The following is a 26,393-nucleotide window of genomic DNA, read 5'->3' as shown; positions in this document are numbered from 1 at the left end:
ATAAATGAAAAAAAAAGTCTGCAACAGCTAAACTTCAGTGCCCCATCAGGCCCTTGTTCCACAGCACAGTACCAAACTTAGACTATACCAGCATTTCTTCCAAAGGCAGAATAAATGCCCCCTTGAGTGCTATTGCCAAGTATGTAGTATTTGCAACAGTGTCAAACCTCATCCCACCCACTGCTGTAACACACATTTTTTAACTAGAGCCCAGAGGAGACTGACTGACCTTTCTCTTGAGACTGAAGGGGATTTCAGCCAAACACCTCCAATTCCTTAGAAGCACACCCCAGTCATGGTTGTGCTCACTCTTCACCCACATTCACTGGTCACATAAGGTGGTTGGTGGAGGGAGCACTTCTTGTGCCTTCCAACAAGTAAGGTGGGTGAAAAAAATGATGCTTCTAAGTTGTAGTCACTGCTCCAAGAAATTCTCAGACATTTTACATAAAACATTCCCAGGGTAAAAAGCACAAGTTTCTCCAGGTGAAGAGGAAAGCGTAAGATTCCCTTTCCCTTTCCTTTCCTCTCTCTACCTTGCCCACATTAATGTGCCATCTGTTATGTTGGACCTTATCCTTGCATTTGTTTTCCTTCCTCTGCCCCATCACAAAGCAAATTTCCTGTATGCGTGTGCGCGCACACACACAGACAAATTCCTCCTTATCCAGTTATCTTTATAAGTACCTTCCACAGTAGCTTCCACAGAGTTTGATTTGGTGGCCAATTTCTGAAAAAGAATATTGTGTACCTACCATACCAAGCTCTTCACAGATGGGCAAAAGGACATTAATTACATAATCTTGCTCAGACTAGCATGGGACCTGCTCAAGATTCAAACTTTTTGAGAATGGAAATAAATACTATGTGTTAGGAACAATTTCCTAGGTAAAGAGCAAAGTTGCACTTCTAGATGCAATTCTGAGACAAGAAAACATTTTGTGTTTTCCTGTTTCCTCCATGTTGCTATTTTTGGATATGGCTTTTTAAGCTAACTGTAATACCTCTGCATGCAAGTTAACTCAAAGCCAGAAGGACTGTGAAGTTCTGTTTCTTTTTCAAAGGATGTTTATAATATACACAGATGTTAAGGTGATGAAGCCATAATACTTGTGATGGTCAGTGCAGAGATAGAAAATATTTGCTTTATAAATGTATGGCTTATTCTGGAAGGAAAATTATTTTTCAAACAGGCACTCAATATGCCAAAAAGCAGAGACACCCAGATATGATGTAATCTGTCAAACCAACCTGGTTCCTGCACCCATGAAGGGCACCACCAGATAAGATCTCCATCCCTTTCTGTGGGCCAGCTACCTGTTTTGTTTTTCTTGATCCTCTTAAATAACATACTAGTTTAAAGACAAATAAGACAGTTCCTAACTACCACAGGAAATGTAGGAATCACCTGTGATAATCTACGCCCTGTGCTATGTAAATCAGACTAGATGGCTACAAATGGCTGTCCTTACACTCCATGTTCATGGATTTCCAGTGGATGACGTTATCAGACTATGATTAGATGAAAGACTTCTCGACAGAATAAACTAGCCTTGAGCATCTCTTCTAGGCATTCAAAGTGCAACCCAGCGACACACTACACAAGAAAAGAAAGCTTCTTGTAAGCAACACACGGGAAAGTTAGTTTTGATTTCTACAGAAACAGAAGATTTTTTGTACAGGTCTTGCAAAAAAGAATACAACTATACAAAAATAAACCAACAGAAAAAAGAATCTATTTAACCTTTTCCAGGCTAAAGTGGATACAGTATCAGATGGTCTGTTGAATTCACAAGTCTTTGCTAAGTCTCAATAAATCATGTCTGACAATTAACCTTTAAGTCTGTTTTAGAAAACTTACCCATTACAATGACAAATGCAAAACTAGCCAGTGTCAGTGATGATCCACTGTTGATCATGTTGATGAGCAGCTTGAATAAAGGGTATAGCAGCAATAAGGCCCAGAAAAGCCAGTTCAAAAGCGTCCATGGTCGTCGGGGTGGTACTATAGGGACTGCTGGGTAGGTTCCTGTTCTGTAGTACTTTTCCTGGAATGCATCCTTGTAGAAAAAAGGAGAACAATTAAATCCTCATCTGACAACAAAACTAGCCATTCCTGATTCTGACGTTTCTCCTTCTACATGCTTGTAACCATGGAGGAAGACCAAAGACCAAGTTTTGGCTGCAAAGCATATACTCTGAAGTTACTGAGCACACAGCCCAAGAAAAAAGAGCTTACATTGATGCACACATCTCTTCTTTCTCCTACACATAGAAGCTTGAAAATGGCATGACTAGAGAGTATAACATGCCCAATAATACAAGAGGAGTGAGGGGATGTATAGTCCTGCAGCAATGCAGTCATTGCTGTTGAACCTCCTCCAACAGCCACGGCCACTGGTCAAATACTGCTGGTAAGTTGGATAAGTGTTGGGGCTACATCTCTAGCAGCAGATCCTCTGTTCTCATGTTTTCTCTAACCACTGTTCTAAAAGAGCATTCATAGGCCTGTGAGAAAAGGTGAGCAGACACCATCTTGTCCTATACTCCAAAGAACACCACCTCCTCCTGTCTCATTCCCATGAAGCTTACAGAAGGCAGTCTGGGTGCTGAACCTCTCTACCGACAGTTGAGCATGCAAACAGTTTAGCATCTTGCACTGGTTTTAACCCTTTTAATATAATATAAGGAAGATAATGGAATGTGGTTTGTGGTTTTTTGTTTGTTTTGTGGTGTGTGTGTTATTTAAAGCACACAAGACTTAGAATTCAGCACGTTCTCTGGAGCCTATACAGGTGAATGGTGCTGCCCTTAACAGTGGGATGAACCCAAGGTATTGAAGTGGGTAAGGAGAAAAACCCTCCCTTCTGGTTGAAAAACAAAGATTATTAATCTGTGTTAACACATAAAACTGGTGAATTAATGAAGTCAGAATTAGACTGACATAAAAAGGAACCTGAATTTATTCAGACTCAAGTGTTAAATTTTTTCAAAGAAAGCAATGCTTCACAACAGTTTCCAAAAATTCTGACAAAGCCAAGATCATCCTAGTCAACCACAAGAAGATTATTTCTGCTATGCTCTGATTTTACATTTACTTACACTCCAGCTGACACAGACAATTCTTTAATTATTTAACGGCAACTTGAGCAATTACAGGCTGCTACCATTTTATCTAATTCAAAGAGAACATTTAGCTTTTAAGAGATTACACAGTAATTAAAGTACTGCACTCTCTTTATTGAGATTAGGAAAATTATTACTGTTTTGTGCTTGAGAGCTAGATTGTACTGAGATCATTATGGCAAATTAATTAGCTGTCTTCACAGTGCATGAAGTTTTCTTTACAATGCCTCGAGGATTTTGGTTTATGACTGGTTTAACACAGAGCTACTAATAATCAGGAAATCGAATCCTACTATATAAGGTTAGGTTTCCAAATGCCGGTACTACCCAAAAAGTGAAGAATTTCTGACAACTACTGGTATCGCCATTAGGGGGCCTATTGCTACAGAGAGCAAGACAGACTCAAAAACAGCTCTGCACTTTTCTTTTCGTGGGCTCTGCACAGCATTGGAGGCAGCTCACCAAGAGGTCTGAAACAGATGGAAGAAATATACAACAGGCAACACAACGTCAATGCCATCACCTCCACTATATGTTTCACAATGTTGTGGGGAAGAAGCTCTTCAGTTATGATTCCTCACCCTTAAAAACATTCACATTCCTTGCAGAAGAGATCTGTTGGTTGATCTGTCTTCTAAGTTATTGCAAGGGGTATCTGTGGTACCCAGCAACAGCTCAAGGCAGCATTTAAACTCATGCTGTACATCAAAAATTTCCTTATGTCTCTTCCCCCAAATTGAGTTCCTTCCATTCCTCAGAACACAGAGCTTCTTTTCAGTTTGTAATCAATTACACCCACTCAGGTATCATACTCAGACATAGAAATGTGCTTCCTCTAATGCCCCCACCTCAGACACTGGGGTGGGTAATGCACTGCAGGAAAATCAGGGAACATCCATAATCTTGTGAGAGGTTTCTTCCTGCTCCAACCAGGGAGATCTGTATGCAGAGGTATGCCACTGCCCTTTCATGAGGAAGCCCCCAAAGAATGAGTATCCAAAAATACATCCTTTGTTTCCAAACAAAGGAGTTTCTATACACTTCCCCTCTTCAGTTATGCTCTTTTGGTTTCCTGCAGCATTTTGGCATATATTTTCATGCCCTGTTTTCCATGCTTCACATATAAGTGAGAAGAGTTCAAGCCCACTTCCTTTTAAATGGAAATTCAGGTTTTCTAGCAGAACTTCTCTTTCAGGAGCTGAGGCTGCAAGGAGGTGAAAACAGCAAACAAACATGCAAGGGCTAGGGGAGTTGTGGCTATTATTACAGTACCCCTTCAGACCAGACACTGAGATGTGCAACCTGGTCCTTGTTGAACTCAAAGGGAGTCTTTCTAGCAATGGCAGCTTAAAAAAAAAAAAGGCAATGCACAACCCAGATCGCACCTTCATCATAATTTGGCATCAGCTGATACAGTGCTGGCCATCTGTGGAAGGGCAAAATTCACCCCCGGTGAGGAAGAAGCATATGGACATGGTGCTTACTGTAAGCCTGGAAAAGGAAAGAGTACAGTGTTTGGTTTAGAACAGCACGAGGCCATGTTTATCTGGTAAGCCCCTGTCATTGCCTTTGCAGCACTGGCTAAACCAGAAAAAAAAAATAGTGATAACTAGCAAGAACATAAACATACCAGGTTCGCAGAGAGCAGTATCTCAGACTGAGGCAAATGTAACTGTTATCAGGCGATGAGGTAAAAAACAACAGAACAAGCTTTTCTCAAAGACTCTCACTCCTCCACTAATGACAATAATAATAAAAAAAGTTATGTCCCTACATGTCCACTAACTGCTGATTTCATTACTCATTCAAACAGCTTTGTGCCCTTGACCATCACAAGTGCATGGCACTCCAGCCTTGACCTCAGTCCCTGTGGCACGTCCCACTTACTACATCATGCTCCTGGAGTGGAATTCAGCACCCAGTATGTACGTCTTGAGAAGGTAGTGCAAATTATGAAAATCACTGAGAATAAGCAACAGCACATGCAATCATAATGCAAGATAAAACAGGGCCGTGTTCTCCAGTAGCATGCATACCTTGTCTTACACTGAAAAAGAAAGTGGAGCACTGCAACCAAAATAGACAAAGCAGGGGATGAGTGTGTATCTTCCAATTAATTACTGCCCTTCGAATGCACATTTGTTACACTTTTTCATAAATATTTACTGACTCTGAAGACATTAATCTGAAACAGTTCAATTTTGGAAACAACACCAAAGTAACTATGCTGCTTGGTATCCAACCTAAGAGCCAATTATCTTTTTGAAAAATGCATTGCAGAAAGGTGAAACAGAATTGCATTTTTACCCTGGAGGAGGGCTTTCCCCATCTCAGAACTCTTGAAGAAGTTGTCCCTGCTCTGTATTCTCCAAGTCTGATTTTACAGAGACATGGGCCTGTGTAAATCAGGAATGACTGCAATGAAACAACTTTCACTAACATAAAACAGATGTAGGAGGAGGAATTCACCTTCAGAAAGCAAACAAAACCACCACCAAACCAAAAAAATGTCAACCAATTAAAAAAAATGCCACACAACCAAAAAAGCTGTAATGGAAAGGAACAAACATTCCTTCCTCCTGCGCTTAAATAGGAAACTATGGATTTAACCAACCAGGAAACTAAGTTGTTATGAAGAAAACAGGATAGTTAAATGCTCTTTTTGCACTAGAAATAACTGAATGTTCGCCAAAGAGGGAGTAACAGAAAAAATTTGAAGTGATTTACTGCAAACTGTGTAATAAGGGATTCAGGAAAACAATCAACACATTCTTATTTGATTTATGTTCTTGCAGATGACTAAACATTTGTTTGAAACATAAACCAGGGTTATACATACAGTTACAGTAGCAGAAAGTGAACTTTTGCAACATTCAGCAAAAGAGTAATTTGCATTTATATGCCTGTAGAGAGAGAACTGTCCCATAATGTACTCCTGCTGAATGGTGTTAGGGGTTGTGTCTGAATTAGGTATTGGTGGCACAATCTACAAGAAGGGCAATGAGAGGCAAAGCTAGTAGATCTACAACTGAGGTCTCAATATACATTTGCTTTTCACATTCCTGTGAGCAAGCTGCTTGGAGGAGCTATGAATTAAACCAGAAATAGTCATGGTTTAAAGCTGAGAAAGACTAGAACAAAATCAATACAGAAATGCTAACGCTGTGTTCTGGGTGGGGTACAACAAATGGCACTGCAGAATTTTGCTGCCCCAGTGAGAGGAAACCAGAGCGTAGCCATATCCTATCACTTCTAAATCCGAAGCACTGCTGTATTCCAGTCTGAATACATAACTTAGATCAACTCCTTGAAGCAAACTGAGCTGCCAGGTCCTCATTCCTTGCATACCTATGACTCCCACTGACTGATGTGAGCGCGATGCGTTATTCAAAGAGCACATCCCCTGTTATCTCCTATGTTCATAAAAACAAAACCTGAGAAACAGATTCTGAAAGTCTGAGGTATGCATATTAAAGTATTTGGAAAAAACATTAATCAGCGGGCGTCTATGGATACACCGTCATTATTATTCTGTCCCTATCCTAAGTAATTAGGAATCTTAAATGCATTGCTTCTATGGACACAATGTGAAAGCAATTTGTCAGCCTATGCTATTAATGTTGGATCTTTGGCAAAAAAGCACTGGTAAAAAAGACAGGGGAAAACAAAGGACAAAAATTCTGATACACTAAAGCAAAATATACCTTAATTGGCCCAGAAATTACTTCTTAATTTAGGAGGTACCTTTAAGGGGAAGGAAGTCCTTTTACCAACTAGGATATAGATGTGTTTATTGTATCCTTATGCAACTTTCTAAAGAAGCGTTTATAAAACTACTCTTTCTAGGCTTGGTTAAGTTTTCTTGCTGTTGCTCTTCAAGTACAAAACAAAGGCAGTCATGACTGACAGCACAAAACCAGTTTGTGTCTGGAGAAACTGAGAACTTACCCTGAAAAACAAAGAAACAAAGCAACCAAGCAACCCAAGCTCCCAAACGAGGAACACTACACATGCTTACTGTAAAGCTCTATTAGCAGTATAAATAACTGAGCACTAGTGGCTCTCAAGTGCTGTCTAGACAAAAAACCAACCTTTTCTTGATACAGTTTGTGGAGCCAGTTAGAACATTCCTGCTCATCTTCTGGGACTTCCTCTAGTGGAATCCGTCTGCCAATGGTACACAAGAGAAATTGAAGAATATTAAATAATTTGGTTCCTATGAACATCACTTCCTTTATACAGACAGATTATCCATCTGACAAGAGACTCACTACATTTTCCACCTTTTTTTAATTTGTGGTAACAGCTCCCAGATCAGCTGTAGTTTGCTTCTAGAGCCACCTTCAGTTTTTAGATGCATCTGAAATTCTGAAATTTATATTTCTGAAATAGAAATGCATGATGTTTGAGCTCACTAGAGCCACGTTCCAGGTAAAGGCTTGCAATTTTCTGTTTCCAAACAAAGGTTTTGAATTAATTAATATCTTGCCCCACCTTTGGAATTCCAGGCTATATTTAATCAGCTAGGCATAAGAGAGAAAAACCAAACTATTCTCCTTATACCTAAGGTAAAGCACTCGGGTAATATTTCCAGTTCCTGTAAGCTTTGTTACATGCAGCTTCATTCCAGCAAAATGGCTCCTATCTCTGAAAAACCCTCTCTTGAAAAAAAAAGTTTTCCTCACATTACATGAATTTTGGTCAATAATCCTGTGACAGAAAAAAAAAATAATAATCCCCTTGTCATCTTAATTTAGGTATGCTAAAAGCAATATTTAACAATTTTACATTTTTCAATATATTTTAATAAATATCCATTCAGAGGAGCATCAAATTACCTGCCTTCAGCACAGGAGAGAGGACTTTTCAGTCAGGACACTCCTGTCTGCAGTTAATAAATGAAGAGGTGTGGTACTACTGTTTTGTTCCTTTACTTACGAAAGTCATAAGATGACGAACATTAGAAGTCAAAACAATTTTGGCAGAGACAATCAAGGCCATCCAAATTTTAAAAACTTCTGCTGAGTGCTACACCTATAGCAGTTCAATAAGCAAATACCAAGGATTTTGAAGAACACCTGTGATGATCCACAATTCATTGCCAAAATAAATTTTTCCATGAGGTTTAGCGTGCCTGTAAGAGCTTTTCAGAAAGCTCAAAAGGACTAGGAGGGCAAATACCTAGCCCAAGTCATGAAAAGACTGCCAGATTGACTTGCAGCAGGCTGGAGGGGTGTAAAGGGAGACACAGAAAGATGCACACCTGTACACTGCTGGAGGAATGGCCCACACAGGTAAGGCCAGCTGCTCCTCCTTGAACACTACCCGGCCAGGCCATGACACCAAACAAAAGGCCACTAGGCTGAGCTACCCATGAGATCCAAGTGGAAATGCAAACACATGTTGAATCCATGAGGAATCAAGGGAATGTGTTGTTTTTTTTTTACCCTTGGGCAAAAACAGTTCTGAATAAAATATTTTTTAAAACAGGGAGAAAAGGGGAGATAACAAGAAAAAGTTGCCATACTCTACACCATGTTGGTACCCAAGATAAACCAATTGGACCAGCCAATTACAGCTATAATGGAGGTGTGATGAACTCCTAATCAACTTGTGGGATTGCTTCTAGGCTCCTATGCTCCAGCCCTAAACCATCACAAACCCTGAGGGTCTGCAGCATGCACGTTGCTGGTAGGACCCCACCTTGTCATAAGGGTCATAAGGGCCTTGGAATTTGCCCATTCTCAGTAAGATTACAGCCATTGGGATATTCATCACTTCTAAAAACGTTAATGATACAGAATCCAGGTAAATGTTTTTTCATTAAACAATCCTCTCCTCTTCTTGGTAACGGGGGAGCAGCAATCAAATACATCGACACTACACCAAACAGATGGGAACAGTTCTGAGCCTCCACCTATATTTGTCAGAGACAGGTGTAAATCCACTTAGTAGATGTTTGGTATTCTTGCAAAGTGAGTGAAAAGAGGTCCCATTGTTTCTTCTGAGCTGACAAACACACAAATAAATGAATATAAATAAATAAATAAATAAATAAATAAATAAAAACCAACAAACAAAATCCTGTAGAGCTTTATAGGGTCTTCACAGATTTATAGTCACAAAACTTTACAAGAAACCCTCCTCATCCCATATGAATTTTTATTTACACTTCCGTGAAGCCAGGTTGGTAGAGATTTGCTATCGGTTACTTACTTGAAAATATTTCCTTACTTGTGCAATTGTGACTGCAAGTACACACTTCTGTATAGCAAAAAGGAATGAAAATATAGATTACTTGCCTTACATATAAATCTGCATGATACTTCTTTCCATTTAGAACTCCCAGCAATGTTGGATTCTCATTATTTCTAAAATTGAGGGTAGAATCATAGACTGCAGAAACTACAAGAAGAGAAACAGGTTATTTGATTACTTATAGAAATAAGTAATTCTTTCTCAGACAAAGAGCATATTCAAATATGAAGTCATCAGCAATAGCACCACAGTTTGAGCTGTCGCTAAGGTAAAGTTGACAATGGAATATTCAACATGCAGGTTTTAAGAGGCCAAATAACCAGTGACCCTTTTAGGAACTGCACCAGTAGAACTGAAGGTTTTGCTCTCCGAGCTTGTCTCCTTCCCCATCAGGTGCAGAATGGAAACATTGGGAACACATTAGTTTCTGACAATTCACATAACCTAGGATATCCTAGGAATCAAACAGCTGAAAAACTATGAAAACTGTGAATGACAAAACACCTCCCCAGATCTGTGTCAATAGCCAGGCTGTGTATACACAATGTGAAATTCATAGAGTTTCAATAAGAACGGGTAAAATGTGCGGGAGAGACACCCTAGAGCAAAAGGGCTTAATGTAACTATGAATTGCTTGGGTTCAAAATAACATCCCCTTCACGTCTACTATTTGATAACTGAGGCACTAGCTACAGGGCCAAGACAAAAATATAATAACAGTCCAAGTCCTGTGTGAGCTCGGCCACTGCTATGAAGACATGCAGCTCTGAGGAACAGAATATTCAAGTTATACAGAACAAAACTGCAACCAAACTTTCAGCCTTGAGCAAACACTGTTTTAGCAGTTCAGGACTTGTCCAGTAACAGTACAAGTGTTTGCAAAGACTGTTCACAGTTAAACTAAGACAGCATTAACAAGCACTTTCTACAGAAGTGTACACCATTTTAAAATATATCAAGTGTTTCAAAAGAGTTTCTTTTAACACAGCCTTAGAGACACTAGCTTCCTGGTATCATCCAACTACCAGTGAGCAATTAACTTTCCTGCCACTGAAAACAACTGTGCATCATGGTATGAATTCCAGGAGATCAATGTCAGCAATAGTTTCTTTTTGTGTGTCACAAAAGAAACTTACACCTACTTCACATATAACTTGCTGTATTGGAGGTTTTCTGCTCTGGAGTTTTGCAATAATGAACACTGTGATGAACCTTTCCTGTGAGAGCTCTCAACCCACCTAAGAAAGCCTTTTATTATGCAGAACAGATTTGCTTTGTTTTTTGAAGCCTTTCTAGCTAGGAGAGAGAAATACAGCTTGCTCACAACATTCAGCCCCCAGAAACTCACCACAACATTTGTTATTGCAAAACAGAATTTGTAGCGCAGAACAGAACAGCTTGGCTTCAGAGCTGCAAGGAAATCCTGAAAACAGAGGCAAAGGTCCTGTCTCTGCATACAGACTGTTATCCTCATTAACAACTCTGTTCTCTTCCTACTATAGTTGGGTTTTTAGTCCAAACTCAAAACTACAAAACATAAGTCAAAATCTACTTCAAGCACACTACTCTCCCTATACAATATAAGAAGGAAAATACTTTATGAATAAATTATCTACCTCCATTTTTAAGCCTCTTAATGTAGGATTTGACTAATCTACTCTAATTTACTAATCCAGTGTAACTGAAGGAAGACAAGAGCTCAATTTGGTTTATACAAAGTAAGCTCCTTAGTTTATTCTTTAATAGCATGAGATTATTTTAGTGACAACACGGGTGTAATAAAGGAAGGTATGATGTATACAGCACTTGCTCTTTTGCCTTTCAGAAGATGCCTATGTTTGAGTTTTGATATGAATTGTGTGCTTGTTCAGACACACTGGAAGATGCTTCTCATGTTCTGAAAAAGCTTCTGCCGACTTGGCCAGGACCATCTTTATGTGTTGATGGCCATCCACAAGAGCTTTCCATCACTCCAGCCAAAAAATATTCCATTCCATTTTGTAACTAGGCTGTAGTGTGATATTCAGTCCAGTCCTTTTTAATACCATATTTGGTGTGAAGCAGTGCCAAATCCAAGGCAATTATATAGCATATGCAGGACCAAAAAGACCTGTTACATCCAGATACAAAAGAACTGAAGAGTTAAGCTTTTCTGTTTTGAAAGTGCAGGATAAGAACAACAGTAGAAGCCACACAGGAAAAGGCTGTATGGAATTAAAATTTGCCAGAAAGCTTCCACAGCCAAAGCAGTACTAGCATGCTGTGTGACACATCCACTAATTGTGTATTTCATAATTAAGTAATTAAAACTGTTCATCTCATTGCTATCTCACTCACAAGCTGAAGAGTCCAGAAATTTCATGTTCTAAATCAAGCAAAAAAATAACTCCACAGTATCTTGAAAACATTGTGACTGTCTCGTTCTCAGACTAATTTAGGCAGCGTTTGAGAAGGTTTTCTTCAACTGTAAAATAAAATAATTTAGAAAAGAATTTATATTAAGACATATTTTTCATTAAAAGCCAAAAACAATTCAACATTTGGAAGCCTTTTCAAAGGCTCAGAACAGATCATAACTGAAAACAAATTTTTTCCAGCTGAATTGCTATTTTCTGACAAAAAAAGGCTAGGTGTTTTTTTTTGTTGTTTTCTAATCTCTACCCAGCTTTTTTTAGTATCTTTAAGTTTGGGTTTCTTCTACAGCACATTGACGAAAAGCTATTTATTAAAGAATTTAAGATTTAATTTCTTATTGTTGACCTAAGAAATTAATGAATTATGTATCTAGAGATCATTTCTCTTATTTTGACTGTCCTCTTGAATTTCATGCATTATTTTGTGGACACAGTGGATTATGCCAGAATGATCATCTAACAAATCAACCTACAGGCAATGAGTATGCCTACATACAGCCTCATACTAGCACACAATGATCTGAAGTGAAAACTGAGAAAGGGAGGGGAAAATACAGTGGAAATCACTGTATTGCTGGTATGGCAGCTACCCTGACACAGTAATTTAACATTTCATTGCTCTGGTCAAAAATCAGTCCTCCTCTCAAACTTGGTAGCATACTCAGGAGGATGACCAGGAGCCTCACCAAACCTTTGAAAAAAACCACCAAAAAACAGGACTAGAGTGCAACTTGTGGGAAAAAAAGTCATTGCAAAACCCCCATCAGTCACCTTGAACTCCATGAGAACATCACTAGAAGTTATTCTCATGCATCCCCTCTAGGAGAGTAGTTCCTAGCATGCACAACTAGAGGAAAAGGCTGACAACTTGGAGTTATCTACAATTCATCCTGAGGCACATTTTTAAACACAAGTCTTAACAGCTGAAAGTAACAAGTAAGAACACAAGTAAGAACAGCTGAAAGCAACTGCCTGATACACAGCCAGGCAATATAACTAACAGTGAAATATATATTTTGCAATATTTATGACATTTATTTTTATTGTAAGTAATGGATGAGTGTTTTAGAAACATACCTGTATTTTCCTTTGCTTCCATGAGCAGTACAGGTAGCAAACCCTACAACCTAGCAGCAATTTATTAAGACAGCAAACAGCTTCTAGAAATGAAGCTCCTGAGGACTGTGTCTGTACTATCAAAATGGGACAGATGGCCACCAATAAATATATCAGAACAAGATCAGAAAATACTAAAAGCCCTCCTTTAAGAACCAAACTGTGTGCAGAGATCTGAATTTGTGAAAGTTGGTGAAAAGAATCCCATTATCACTTATGAAGGAAATTAGTTAGGTGGGAAGGTTCTTTACTTGTGATTTTGGGTAAAAAAAATTTTTATCCAAATATATCTGCTTATGATGACAGATATGGCACCCACTAGTATGGAGGCAATTTCCTGTGTATACACATTAAAGAAACTCCCTCTGAAGTTAAGTTTTTCAAAACAGATGGAGCTGCCTGGTTTCAGGCAACACAGAACTACTGCACCAGGTAGCATTAAGAGTTGATATGAAGTTTCAAAAAAGACCAAAGTGTGCTGACTGCTATTGTGGATGAATTACCCCAACAGTCACAGAAACCAGCATCTATCCATCCTATGTATAGCCTCAGACAGGCTGAATCACAACCTTGTCAGGAAGGAATAAGGAAGATTAGAGGAAAAGGAAACACTGATCTGTGTCACAGCCAGCTCGGACCTGGATCCAAACATTTGGCTTGCCTTCATTGCTATGTCACACTGAAGCTGTCTCCCCTAGCAAGGCACTCCAGCCAGGCCCACCCCTGCTTGGGAAGAGAAGAAAATGCTTTAGTGCTTTAGCCTAAGCAGCAGGCCCCAAAATGGACTCAGGCAGCCAGCACCAGCCTCTTGTTTTCAGTGACAAGCAGGGATACTCCACTGCAGGCTTAAGCCACTGAAAGGGATGTGAATCATGCCATGAGGGAGACAGGTCATGCAAGAGTCATTCCTGTAGATCATTAGAGATATCACTGAACTGAAGCTACCAACATCTGCATGTTGCCATTGCTTCTTCAGAAGACAGAATAGCCATCAGCAATCACACTGATGCTGTTTGGAACAAGTTATTTGAGGCTGTAATAGAGGGATACTGTCACTTGAAGGGCCACATTATAAAGCCGAGCTTAACAATGAGATTCTGGGGATTTATAATAAGCAAATCAAATAGTACAGTTTACCAATATAAATACTCAAAAGAAAAAAAAAAAAAAGCCCAAATTACTACTATCTAGTATTGACTTTCTGTGCTTCTCCTTGAACCCTCACAGGGAAGTATCACCTTCTTACTAGCCTTACCCTGTTTGATCTAGCAAGTCACAGCTTCTGGACTGAGATAGTAACATATACTTCCCTAAGCACATAAATAATCTAGAATACTCAGTCTTCTTTCTCTGAAAGCATTTCAAATATGTAGGATCTTAAGAAGTGTTCCTGTAGTGTATCAGATGAACGCCCAAAACTTCTTATAAACATCACTTAGGTTCCCTAAAATGGTTTTCTTTTCAAAGATTTTCCCACAAATCAGCTCTTGTCCACAATCCCACCATGTTTTACCTGCTTTACATGGAGTAGCAAAAAGAACAAAATCACCACCAAAACAACTTGTCCCCAATTCTCAGCTCAGGGCATTGAAGGTCACAGAGTTTTGAATCAGCTCATCTTCAGTGTCTCAAGTCTATGTCCCCCTGTCCTCAGCAAAACAGTTGCCGTCATTCTAATGGAAAGGTTAAATTGTGCCCTTAAGGAAGTTGCTGGATGCTGTATATAACTTAGTCCTGCTTCACATATCAGAAAAGATCTGAGCTATGCTATACTTTTTGGGGGTGGGAAGTTGTGGATGCCTGACAAGCTAAAACAGTGATATCATCTGCCTGAGTTGCAAGATGATATATAGAAGAAATATGACAGATAGCAAGACAGCTGACTGCAAAGCCTTTCACAGCAGCTATCCCAGATATGCCACATGAAAACATGTCTTTAAAGACAAAAGAAGTTTTGACATTAACTTCAGTCAACCAAGAACATTTTCTTCTAAATCACCATTCACTTTGTCTTCCTTAGATACTGGCCTTCTAACAGAAAACAGATCTACCAAAATCCAAAGATACAGTAGTACACTGGCTACTCAGCGTGGTCTTTCCTTTGCCCATGAAGTACACAGCAACAGACTTTGATGGATTGTATCAGTCAAAGAAAATCACTTCAAAGACCTGTGTGCCATATTCTTACTGATGGCAGTTTAAAATTGGCAAGTGCAAGTAACCAGAAATAACCAGGGGGTGGGGAGTTCAGACAACATTAACAAAGAAAAAATTACTCATGTTCTGTAATGTAGAAATAATTTATTTAAAACTTTGCCCACATGTATCTTCAGTAAAGGTCTACTCCTCTCCCCCAGATCCACGAAAAACTCTTCTAAAGAGTACATCTACACAGAAGTTTAAAACAGAATATTCTTTTGTTTTAAAATGAAATTACTTGAGGCAGATATTTACCAAAATAAAATATTTGAGACACACTGCCTCAGATTCTCTATTGAGGTATTTGCTTCACTTGGACTAGGATTGCTTAGTAAATACAAAGAAATGTTATCCTTTGGCAATAGGCACAAAACATGCAACTTGAGATCCCCCAATACAGACTGATAGTAACAGAAAACAAAACAAAAAAAAAGCAAGTTGCCCCAGGACCTTGTTAGTAAAACCTAGTATTTAATTTTCACAGGCTAGTGGAAAACAGGTCAGAAAGGATCCCAGGGCTCTTCTGCTATAAGACATACTGGAGGAAAAAGAAGGGTATGGCAAAGTGACAGCAGTTAGATAAAATGACCACTGAGCATTGTTCCTTGTGACTTTCCTTACCTACATTTCTCAAACACTGCACGGTGACAGCAAATCCTTTCGTTCGTGGCAGCAGGTGATACTTGAGCTTGGGCAGGCCTTTGGCTTCAGCTACCTGCATGCTAATCTGGTGCTTCTGTTCTGTGAACCTTGTGCCCTCGCAATGAATCAGGAACTAAAACCAAGACAGATCTACAATTAGAAAGCAGCCCAGGTCTTTTACATCTGTCTGACCACAAGCCTCCCTAATTCCCCCCAACACAGAACCAAATTCCCACCAAATGAACACTGCTAGCAAGGACATACACATTTAGATAATTTAGTTGCCCTGAAGTAAAACAAACAAAACCAGACAACAAACAGAAAAAAAGCCCAAACCAAACCCTCTCAATTGCCCCCACCTCTCCAACTTACCACCCTTTGGTTTGAACTCTACCCTTTAGGCTTTAACATCTGGTGTGCTACTTGCTATCAGAATGACCTGATTTTTCTGAACAAGTCACTCTATCTCTAACAAAACGTTAGAAAACAGTCAGAACGTACCTCCTGTTGCAGTTTTCTTACTGATGCTGAGGTGTTTAAGCGTCATGGTATCTAAAACTTACTAAGTGTCTAAACCAAACTGATTTCTAAGAAATGCTTCAGTGCCCAGCTTGCTTCCCCTCACTCTAACCCATTTGATTTCACTATGGCATGAGGACCACTGACAACTGCAGACAGTAACTTTCATGCCAATGACTGAGCTGGGAACAGATGTAAAGCAGTAGATACACAATAACTGAACTATAAAGTGTAAGTGCTCAGACATGAACAATTACAATTTTGCCACTGGCAGGCAGGGGAGAGCAGACAACTTTGGAGACTTACTGCTTGCTCATCTGCTTTCTGTCAAGCCTGAATGCAAACTAGCACATCACAGAGAACTGCCAATTGCACAAGCTAAGTATTCATAACCCACAGCAAAGATTTAACCAACAGAGAGACAGAAGAAAACTAGCCTAGCAGCCAGCTTCAGTTCCAGCTCATCTAAGAGCACTTTCACTCATGAATCACATGTACGATGATAAACAGCGAGACGAAACATAGAGAAACTGATGAGAAAGTCCTTTTAGTCCCCTTAGCATGCTCTGTCTTTTCTATCTTCCAAGGTGCTACTGCAGTGTCCTGACTTTGTCACTGTACAAAGGCAAATTAAATCTTCACACTGCAGTAACCCCAAGTGTACATCAACTATATGTTTTCCTACAGGTACAGCTCCTTCTTAGTAATCCCTCTACAGCAGTATATAAAGGATGGTGGTGGTTTGTGCTCACCAATTAGTGCTGAACTGCCTAGGTGTATGAGAAAGCATTCACATCTTTTAAGAGCCACAAAGCACAGGCAAATCCCTGTGAGAGAGACTGGAACTCAAAATCAAGAATTGTCCCTTTTGGTAGACAGCCATCTGCCTGGAAGTCATTTAATGATTATCCAAGCATAGAGCTTAGCTTTGATTGCTTAACACTTATTTAAATCAATGACAATTAGAAGAAAAAAAATCTGTGTTTCAAAGAATGAGAGATACTGGACATAAAGGAAACAGCTTTCAAAGCAATAGTTTCTGTAGGCCCTTGTGAAGCTGCTTAAGGTACCTTTTCCTTAACTGAATCTCTCTCTTGCAATCACCAGCACATGAGAACTAGGATTTTTCTGATTACTGAGAAGAGAAAAATTAAAAGGCTTTTTATTCCCAGACTAGGAAGTGCCAGGCAGGCTCAATACTAAAAAATGATGGTGATGCAAAAAGTAGCATTTTCTTGTTACTTAAAGGTGACACTAATCTTTTCCCTGTAAGACAGCTGATGGCTTCAGGAGCTACTTCCCTGACCAGGTACTTACTTATCTGTATTGCTCACTTCTACTGTGACATGTCTGACCTAGCACCTTCACAGAATCAGAAGGAAATGGAAGGAGAGAATAATAGTAGGAATTCATTAATGAGTGTGAGGGTAGCTTAGGTAAAGAATGCAGCTAATGTGTTCAATACAATAATGTCACATGCATCTCTTACACTGTCATTAAACCCTGCCTACCCCTCTTCAGCTTCTGTATTTAGAGGACCACAAAGTTTACTGAATGGATCACAATGGGGGTTGTTTTTGCAATAACATTCATAGTGTTCCATACCAAAGAGGAAGAAAACAGGTAAGACAGACTAGTACATGGGCAATTCAAGAGAGAATTTAATTGTTAGAGACTACTCTTCTGATACTGCCAGGAAACTCATGAATCAAAGATCTCAGGAGCAACCTGGCAACTACCACATACTGTTTACGCTCTTCATCCCTCCCAAGCACTACAGTACCTCACACTCCACTTGTTAGTTGTCACTCACCCAAAAATTTTCAGGGTAGTCCCGGAGATTCAGCAACTTCTGCATGACTGTCTTACGATCTTCCTCCCACTTACGCTTGCAGAAGACTATCTCCAGGAAATACCACATCCAGCCAATGATAGGCATGTAGGAGAGCTCCTTCTTTGCAAGCACTTTGGAACTCTGCAAGAGTCAAAACAAGTAAAACAGAGTTACACAACTACAGAGTTCTCTGTGCGTATGACACATGCCCAGTTAGACACTAATATACTGATTCATAATGAATAGTCCCAGTTTTAACACCAGTATAAAATCAAAATGAAGTAGAAGTTTTTCTCATACAACAGAATAGTAAAATATAATGTTAGTTATCTGCAGAGTTAAATACATATATATATACGTGCATGTTTGCATGTGTTTCTATCGTATTCAAACCCTGAAATGTAGGATACAAGTCAAATTCCTTCAAACCCTGAGGAATCCATGAAAAAGACTCAAACCACATAAAACAAAATCACTAACTCAAGCAGACCCTGGGCAGTAGCAACTCAAGTTCCTTTAAGATATCTTGCAGCTATTACTTTTCCTCAAAGCTGGGACACTTCACCATGAAAAAAACACCACCTATTCTCAATGAGTAGCAGAGTCAGAGACATTGCTGCATGACAATGTACTGATGCATATCCATGATTTATCAACACAAGAATCCTTAAACAACCCTAGAAACAACTGAAGCAATAAAAATACTTTATTTTTGGTTTAGTTTGTTTATGGAAGGGCAGAAGTATTTGTACTAGTTAATTTCTCTTCAAAGTATGTTTCTGGAGTGAAAAGAAGAAAAAAACCAACACTGTTCCTGTCTTACAGGTGTGACAGACACTGAAGTAGTGATTTGTCCTGACTCTCCACAAGAAGTCTATCAACAAGTTTCAAATCTCAAATCCTACTCCAGAACTTAACCCAATGATAATCTCAGACTAAAATCCCTTTGGGCAGGGGAACTGAATCCACTTGCTCCTTTCCTGTCTTCTAAGCCAGCCTGCCTTGGTGAGCTGTCTTGTGTTCCACTTCATTATTTAATGAATAAAATGGCATATATGTGTGTGTGTGTGTGTGTGTGCGTGTGTAGAAATTGTTGCTTCAGTATTTCCTGAAAAAGCAGTGATATTTTCTTAGAGGAAAGATGGAGCAAGTGCAGTCCAGTTTCGATAGTCCAGTTTCTATCTGTGATATCATTATAAGCTATCCCATCAAAGTGCTCTGCAGATGGGTTCCAGGACATTGCTTTTGACTGGTAAGAATTATTTATTGGTAGAAACCACCATCCATAGAAATTACTTGCTTTTACTTTTCGTTCACTGTTGTTAATTTTATTACTAAGGAATAGGACTTGACCTCATTCTTCATCTCAGCTCATTTCTCTCATCTGCTCTTCTTCCTTGAGAGGAAAAATACCTTAAATAATTAAGCTATCTAAAAGCTTAGAAGAGTGGAAGGCAAGTGCACATCACATAGCTTCACTAGCAGCTGTTACAGAGAAGTAGAACAGAAGATGACATGACACAATTCTGTCTTTTAAGAATCTAGGAAACATGTCTCTCAAATGATTTAACAATCTGTAATAAAGTGCTTCATCTTGATCGTTGAAGAATTTCAGTGATGGGCCCACATTAGGACACCAACCCCAGGTCTCCCACAAGGATTAGTAATAGGATTTGGCACACTTTTTACCATTTCAATTTCAGGCCCTGCTGCATGTCAGCAGCAATGCTGAGCCCAGCCTCCTCTTTCAGCTCCCCAAACAGGCCACAAAGAAACAGGCTCTCTTCCAACCACTTTCCTTAGATCTCTTTTTTTTCCCCAAACTACTTCCTTTTCTCAGTTACTCTTAATACATGTAATTTTCTTATTTCCAACATAAACATAAATAGCTCTAGCACAGAACTTTAAAATTAGCCTCCAAAGAGCATTTTTTTGTTGTAGGCCATGAACCCAGACCAGTTCATATGCTCTTCCATTCCTCTGCCCTGTGCATGCCTGAGGAAGATTGCTGAGCCATGGCCTTGACTCAATAAACCCCAAGAGATGCAAAGTGTTTCTAGCTGAGCAGGGAGGGCTAAAACCTTAGGGAACTTCTGCCCACCTCAGTCACAACCAGGGCAGCATTTAGCCACAGCCTAGCTCAAGCCACTGCACAATGAGGCAAAAAAGCAACAGTGCCATCCCCCCAAACCAGAAAAAAACTCATGCTCTTAAAATGTATCTGCAGTGAGAGTTCAGTATTCTAAGACCGTAAGACAAATGTGGGCTCTGCATGGGCTGTACAAGGCCTCCAGAGCACAGAGTTAGAAAAGAAATCTAAAAGTCCTCCCTCACAGACTTTAAAAGACTGAAATCCTATTTCAATAACCAGGCTGAAGTAACTACTTCACCACAGCTATGTTTTAAGGTTTCGAATATTTTAAAAAGTTGCCACCATTTTTCCCCCCCTAGTGAAACCAAGAAATTATGCTGCGAGCTAAGGTGTCAGGCAGTGGAGGTATAATCACAAAAACAGAATAGACGCTTGAATTCCCAAGGGCATGTTCTTATTAATGTTCTGTTTCATTTTTAAAAATTAAAAGCACTTTTTTTAGACATGCAAGTATAAGACTCCTTAGATGCACACAAAAAGAAACTAAGCCACCTTATGCTATTTTGTGCACCCCATCTATCCTGGCAGTAAGAAGGAAAGCTAATGACACAGAACTAATTAGAGAAACTGTTCAGTGCATTACACTAGCAAGACTGCTCTCATGTGGAATGCACACACTACGCTTACCCTCAGAAGCTAGCTACCATTTCTCTTATGATAAGTAGAACTACAGTCTATCCAGTTTCAGTCATCTACCCATGCACAGCTTCTGTGCAAATACCTGAGGGGGAAAATGCAGCTTTCTAGTTGACTTCAGCCACTGGCTTTTCCTTACTAAAGTGCTTTGGTAAATAGGTGTCACCTCTAATCTCCAAATTCAGCTTGGTCAACGTAATAAATTTCATTAAAGAATGCTCATTTATTCCATGTAAGCTGTCTTCTTGAAGGCAGCCAAACATTTTCAGTGCTCAGAACTACATAATTCCAACAGACATCTAATGAAATTATTGCTGGGTGGGGACAACTTGCTTGCAGTAATAGCATTGTAATCCAGGTTAATTTATTTTGGCCAAGTTTGATCAGATGGAAATGCACATGAAGTTCTCCTTTTGTGAATGACTACAGTAATATCACATTAAAAAAATTTTCACAAGCTTATGTACAGATATGCTGTCACTGATATAAAATCTTGATTTATATGGCCAGTCCCAGTTATTCCACACCTCTTGATCACAGAATGTGACAAGCAGCATGAAATCAACCTGCAAGCTGAGGATGTCTAAGAAAATTCGTTCTACAATTTGAAGACAAATTCACTGTAGCTGCAAACCATTAGTAGCACCAATTTGCTTTCCAGGCTGCCCTCAGCATTGACATACTTTTGATTATTCCATTTGCTCTATTTTTGAAATACTATACTTTCTGGGACATCAAGATAGAAATATATGTTTCTGTAGTCCCTCAAAGACATCATTCCAGAAATTTAGTTAGGCTTTTAACTTCTAATGCTTCATAAGTTGTCCATTTCTGAAAGGTAACACAGCAATATTTTAGAGGATGTATGCCCAAGTATATGCTAAGACACTGTGTTAAATACAAATAATAATATAGTTTTTGCTGCCTACATGAACAGTTACATAACTTCTATTAATAGACTAAAATATGTACAAATTAACTACTGTGTTGACACACCTATCAGTCCCATATTATAACTCAGCAAAAGTCTCTTCTCAAATCTATATCTAAGACCACACACAGTTTTTCCAAAAGTATGCTTCAACATAAACAACTTTCAAGTAAAATTTGGGTTTCCTGGCATATGGAACAGATAGTTAGGGATAAAAATTATTACATGTGCTTCGCAATTTTTTATGAGAAACTTAAAGCAAGATAGTTAACACCTAGTTTTTCATAATGATTTTTTACCTTATCTACCCTGTCAAGGAATAAACAACTCAACTATGGCCTCTTTTGGAAATGCACATATTTTGATGCCAATATAATAAGCCATGCAGAATAATGTTTGTGTTTTACAGAGGTAGAAAAATGACCAACATTAATAACTTTTTAACTCAAGACACCAGAAGATGAACAGATAAAACAGTAGGCTTAGCTTTAAAGAGCAGGCATTTTTACTAATATAAATGTTTTCATCTCAGAAAAGGGTTCCTAATATTAGTAAAAAAAGTATTTTATCACTGCTTGGTCAGATTAAGCAACAAAGCAGAAGGGTACAGTTAATCTTGGCGGGGAGCACACTAATGTGCTTTTGGTGTAAGTACTGAGTAACACTTCCCTCCTCAGAACATGCCTGTGTTCTTATTTCAAGTTCTGATATCCAAAGGTCTGTTTTCAAAGGGATGCTTAGCACACATCTTGAAGAAACTCAGATACTACTAATGTGTTTAAATACTGATACAGTAGCTAGACTCTCCACTAGGTGAGTCCTAGGACTGGAATGTCACAGGCAGGAAAAGCAAAAGGCATAGCAGAGTGCAGGGACTTGTTACCAAGACCACATCTCTATTTACACAACAGAGCAACACTTAGACACCAGAGTGTGCATCTCCCATAGCCATTGCAGCAAGCAACATGGGGTGGAAAAGCAGAACATACAACATGAACATCACAGTCTTCCTGACTCAGGACAGTAATAACAGCCCTGCCTTTTATTAGAAAATACAGGTGTGGACAAAGCTCTGTCCTGTTGTGGCTATGCTGCTTCCAACTCTACAGCAAGCTCCTCCTTCCCTCACGGCTTGTTGCGTCACCTCTGTGTCAAGGGGAGTCAGGACTTAGCTAGGCCCATGGACATGCTGACTTGGCATCCAGCACCCCTGTATTCCCTCCCTCCTGCACACACCACTGGCAGCACAAGGAGGCAGGTATGTGTGGCTGACAGATAACAAAGACTGAAAACCAAAAAAAATCCACAAGTGAAATACAGATAAAACTGATTAATAGTTTGGGCTGAATATAGGTTTGCTTGAAATCTCTATCAACTTCTTGGTGTTTGTGAAGCTTGCTTCCTTCTTCTAATTTCTGAAAACAACCAAACATCTTCCAAGATTTGGTTTTGCAAACAATTACAGATCAGTAACTTCAGCTGCAGAGAGTCTATCTGCAGCTAGCAAGGCAAGCTCAGTGGCTACAATAACTTGCAAGAGCAAAAGTGAACACAGAATTGCCTCTTCATGTGGCTTTCGCCTCTGGCCCTCACTCAGCACTGTCCACACAGTACACCCTAGCATTATCAACAGGTTCCCCAAAAGTATCATATTAAAGAAAGAAAACGTAAAAGTATATTAAATGCTGGAATTGCAATTTTAGTTTTCTTTTTGCTCCTCCCCCATACACATGTCAGATTCTTAGCACTTTCTTTGGTTCTTTTTGCTGATTTTCTTCCACAGCTACTCAAAAACTTCATTAAAGCAGAGAACCTCATGTCATCCAATAACTGAGTTATTAAAAGAGGACTGAAGTTCACCAATCTAATGCAAGAGCTGTTGCCACTCATACTCCATTCCCCACAAACAGCAAAAAACCTAAAACCACATTGATAAAAACAAAATCACATTGATAAAACAAAAACCACATTGACAGAGCATTATAAGCCTAGTTAGACTATGGCAACTTGGATATAAGAAGAGAAAGCTAGTACAGAAGAGAGACCAAAAAAAGGAGCAGAACAATGCACAGACTGAATGTTGAAACCAAGACCACAAGGGCCAGCTTTCATATCATGATTAAAAAAAAAAGAGGAAAAGGGAAAGAATTTTTTCTTTTGGGGCCAGAAGGGGCAAGACAGGTTTAAGGAAGTTGAATTTGGTTTTTAAATAAGCCAAGCTAAAAATTACAGCATTTAACAGCTTCATTTAATAAAAGTTCAGGCTGTAAAATACTGAGTGTCTGGACATATGCTTGTGACACTGTTCAGGTGCCATTGTCTGCCAGGGCTGCAGGGTACAGCTGGGTGTCACAACAAAGCCATTCTGTCTGCCTACTGCAGCCAAGCATCACCAATCCCAATTTTTTCAGTCTTAAGCTGTCTTCACCTTCTCTCTCCTCTCCCTCCCCAGTGGTCTCTCCTTTCTTCACTGAATTAGTGAAGGCAGAAAGGAAGGCAGGAAGACAGGAAGGCAGGAAGGCAAAGAAGAAGGCAAGAGGGAAGGCAAGAGGGAAGGCAAGAGGGAAGGCAAGAGGGAAGGCAAGAGGGAAGGCACGGAAGAAGGCACGGAAGAAGGCACGGAAGAAGGCACGGAAGAAGGCACGGAAGAAGGCACGGAAGAAGGCACGGAAGAAGGCACGGAAGAAGGCACGGAAGAAGGCACGGAAGAAGGCACGGAAGAAGGCACGGAAGAGGGCACGGAAGAGGGCACGGAAGAGGGCACGGAAGAGGGCACGGAAGAGGGCACGGAAGAGGGCACGGAAGAGGGCACGGAAGAGGGCACGGAAGAGGGCACGGAAGAGGGCACGGAAGAGGGCACGGAAGAGGGCAAGAGGGAAGGCAGGCAGGCAAGCAAGGAAGGAAGGAAGCAAGCATGAAAGAGTGTCTGAAACATGCCAGCAGAACAGATGCAGGAGACAGGATGGCATGTGTGAGATCTCCTTTTCAGCAGCAGTTGGATGCAAGACCAGCTTAGTAAGATGCTGGTAGATACCTAAAGTTTGCATAGAAACTTCATGGAGTACAAAATTAAACAACATTAAATATAAAACCCCACCAACTCACAAAGTCACTGAGCCACAAAAAGCTGGAGGCTGGGACACCACTTAGAAATCTCTCTGGGCACTTGCCTTTTTCTTGTAACTGCTTTTCCCAAACATCAGCCCTCAGCATAATGGTTCTTACATTCCTAATTGTGCTGCCACACCAAAAACTGAAGCTTCACACACTAGAAACATATGTAAGGCAGCAAAACGTCAAATCAAGCTACAACCCCATCCCCACACATTCATCCACTCCTGCGCTGCCCCAAGCCAAATACCAGTATATCAATATGAACAATCCTATCAGGAAACTGTGTCATTTTCATGGGTTTTTTTGTATTGTAGCTTAAGATGAACCTCAACTGGTTGCCCCAACAGGGAAATGCACTGCTTCACTGTATAAAGACAACCATGCAAATGAGAGCACACAGGAACTATTTCTTCCTGAAATGGTTTCTGGGAAGTAAAGCCACAGTACATTACTCAAGAGTGGAATAGTTGAAATAAATAAATACATACTAGCTCCTAAAAGAATCCTAAGATCAGCAAAAATATAAATTGAGTAAAAACTGTAAACATCTAAACAAATAAACACCAGATAGCCTATACTAATGAGCATACAGAAGGGAGAATGTTCTTGGTATGTACACCTGCCTTACAGGAACAGGTTTTCCTGTATTTTCTGCACTCTCATAGCTATCCTCCAGCTTCATGCTCAAGTCTTAGACATGACATGATAGCCATTTTGGTAACATGTGGGACCTGTAATGCTTAGGTTCATTTTCTTTCAGTTGTAAGGCCTCCTTTTTTTTTTTAAAGCAGACTGTCATTATAATTTTAAAGTGACTAGAGTGGTGCCTAAATGTCCAGAAAATGCTAAGAGTCTAAACAAAAGGCCACAAAAAATCGTAAGATCACACAATCCAAGGTCAGGTCTTTTGACACTGACCAATAGCAAAGCTGGAAGATGATGCTGCAGAAGACCACCAAAATGAGGCATTAGTCTGCTTGCTTAGGAGGAAGAAACTGTCATCCAGCTCCCTTTTAGGTTGAGAATATCGTCACCACCACAGAATTAAGTCAAGCTGGCTTAGGAGGGGGGTTTGAATCATCCCTATGAGCTGACAGGGGAAACAAAAATACAACTGCATATGTACTCCTAGCCTAATGTAATAGCACGTTCAACTACAGATAACTCATTCCTCCCCCATCTCTTACTAGCTATAACCTAGCAATTGCTTTCACTTGAGATGGCAGCTCTTTCATTCCGAGAGACAGAGACTACATCCTTCAAAATCTAGCTGTGGATTTTAAGACTACTATTGAGAGCTCAATTCAGTTCTACAATTTACTGGAAACAAATTATAGAACAGCTCATTTTTCTGTAGCACAATGGACTGTAATAGTTATCTTGCAAGCACACAGAAACCACTGTAATGACTTCCACAGGTTAAAAAAAATAAATCTCCTTCATCAGATTTAA

The 26,393-nt window shown here is 39.7% G+C and overlaps 1 protein-coding gene across 3 annotated transcripts in view; it reads right to left on the bottom strand.

Moving 5' to 3' along the window:
• AGPAT4 (1-acylglycerol-3-phosphate O-acyltransferase 4) overlaps nucleotides 1-26,393 on the bottom strand; it is a 77,589-nt gene that overhangs the window by 9,784 nt on the left and 41,412 nt on the right. For all 3 annotated transcript variants that reach the window (XM_051615310.1, XM_051615312.1, XM_051615311.1), the window contains exons 4-8: nucleotides 18,088-18,249; nucleotides 15,735-15,888; nucleotides 9,429-9,531; nucleotides 7,218-7,293; nucleotides 1,862-2,060 (exon numbers count right to left, since the gene is read on the bottom strand). In XM_051615310.1, the coding sequence (XP_051471270.1) occupies nucleotides 1,862-2,060; nucleotides 7,218-7,293; nucleotides 9,429-9,531; nucleotides 15,735-15,888; nucleotides 18,088-18,249 (694 nt within the window). The remainder of the gene's footprint in view (nucleotides 1-1,861; nucleotides 2,061-7,217; nucleotides 7,294-9,428; nucleotides 9,532-15,734; nucleotides 15,889-18,087; nucleotides 18,250-26,393) is intronic.

Source organism: Apus apus, chromosome 3 (assembly GCF_020740795.1).
Source record: "Apus apus isolate bApuApu2 chromosome 3, bApuApu2.pri.cur, whole genome shotgun sequence".
NCBI classification, from domain to species: domain Eukaryota; kingdom Metazoa; phylum Chordata; class Aves; order Apodiformes; family Apodidae; genus Apus; species Apus apus.
This window is presented reverse-complemented; position numbering and strand designations above follow the sequence as displayed.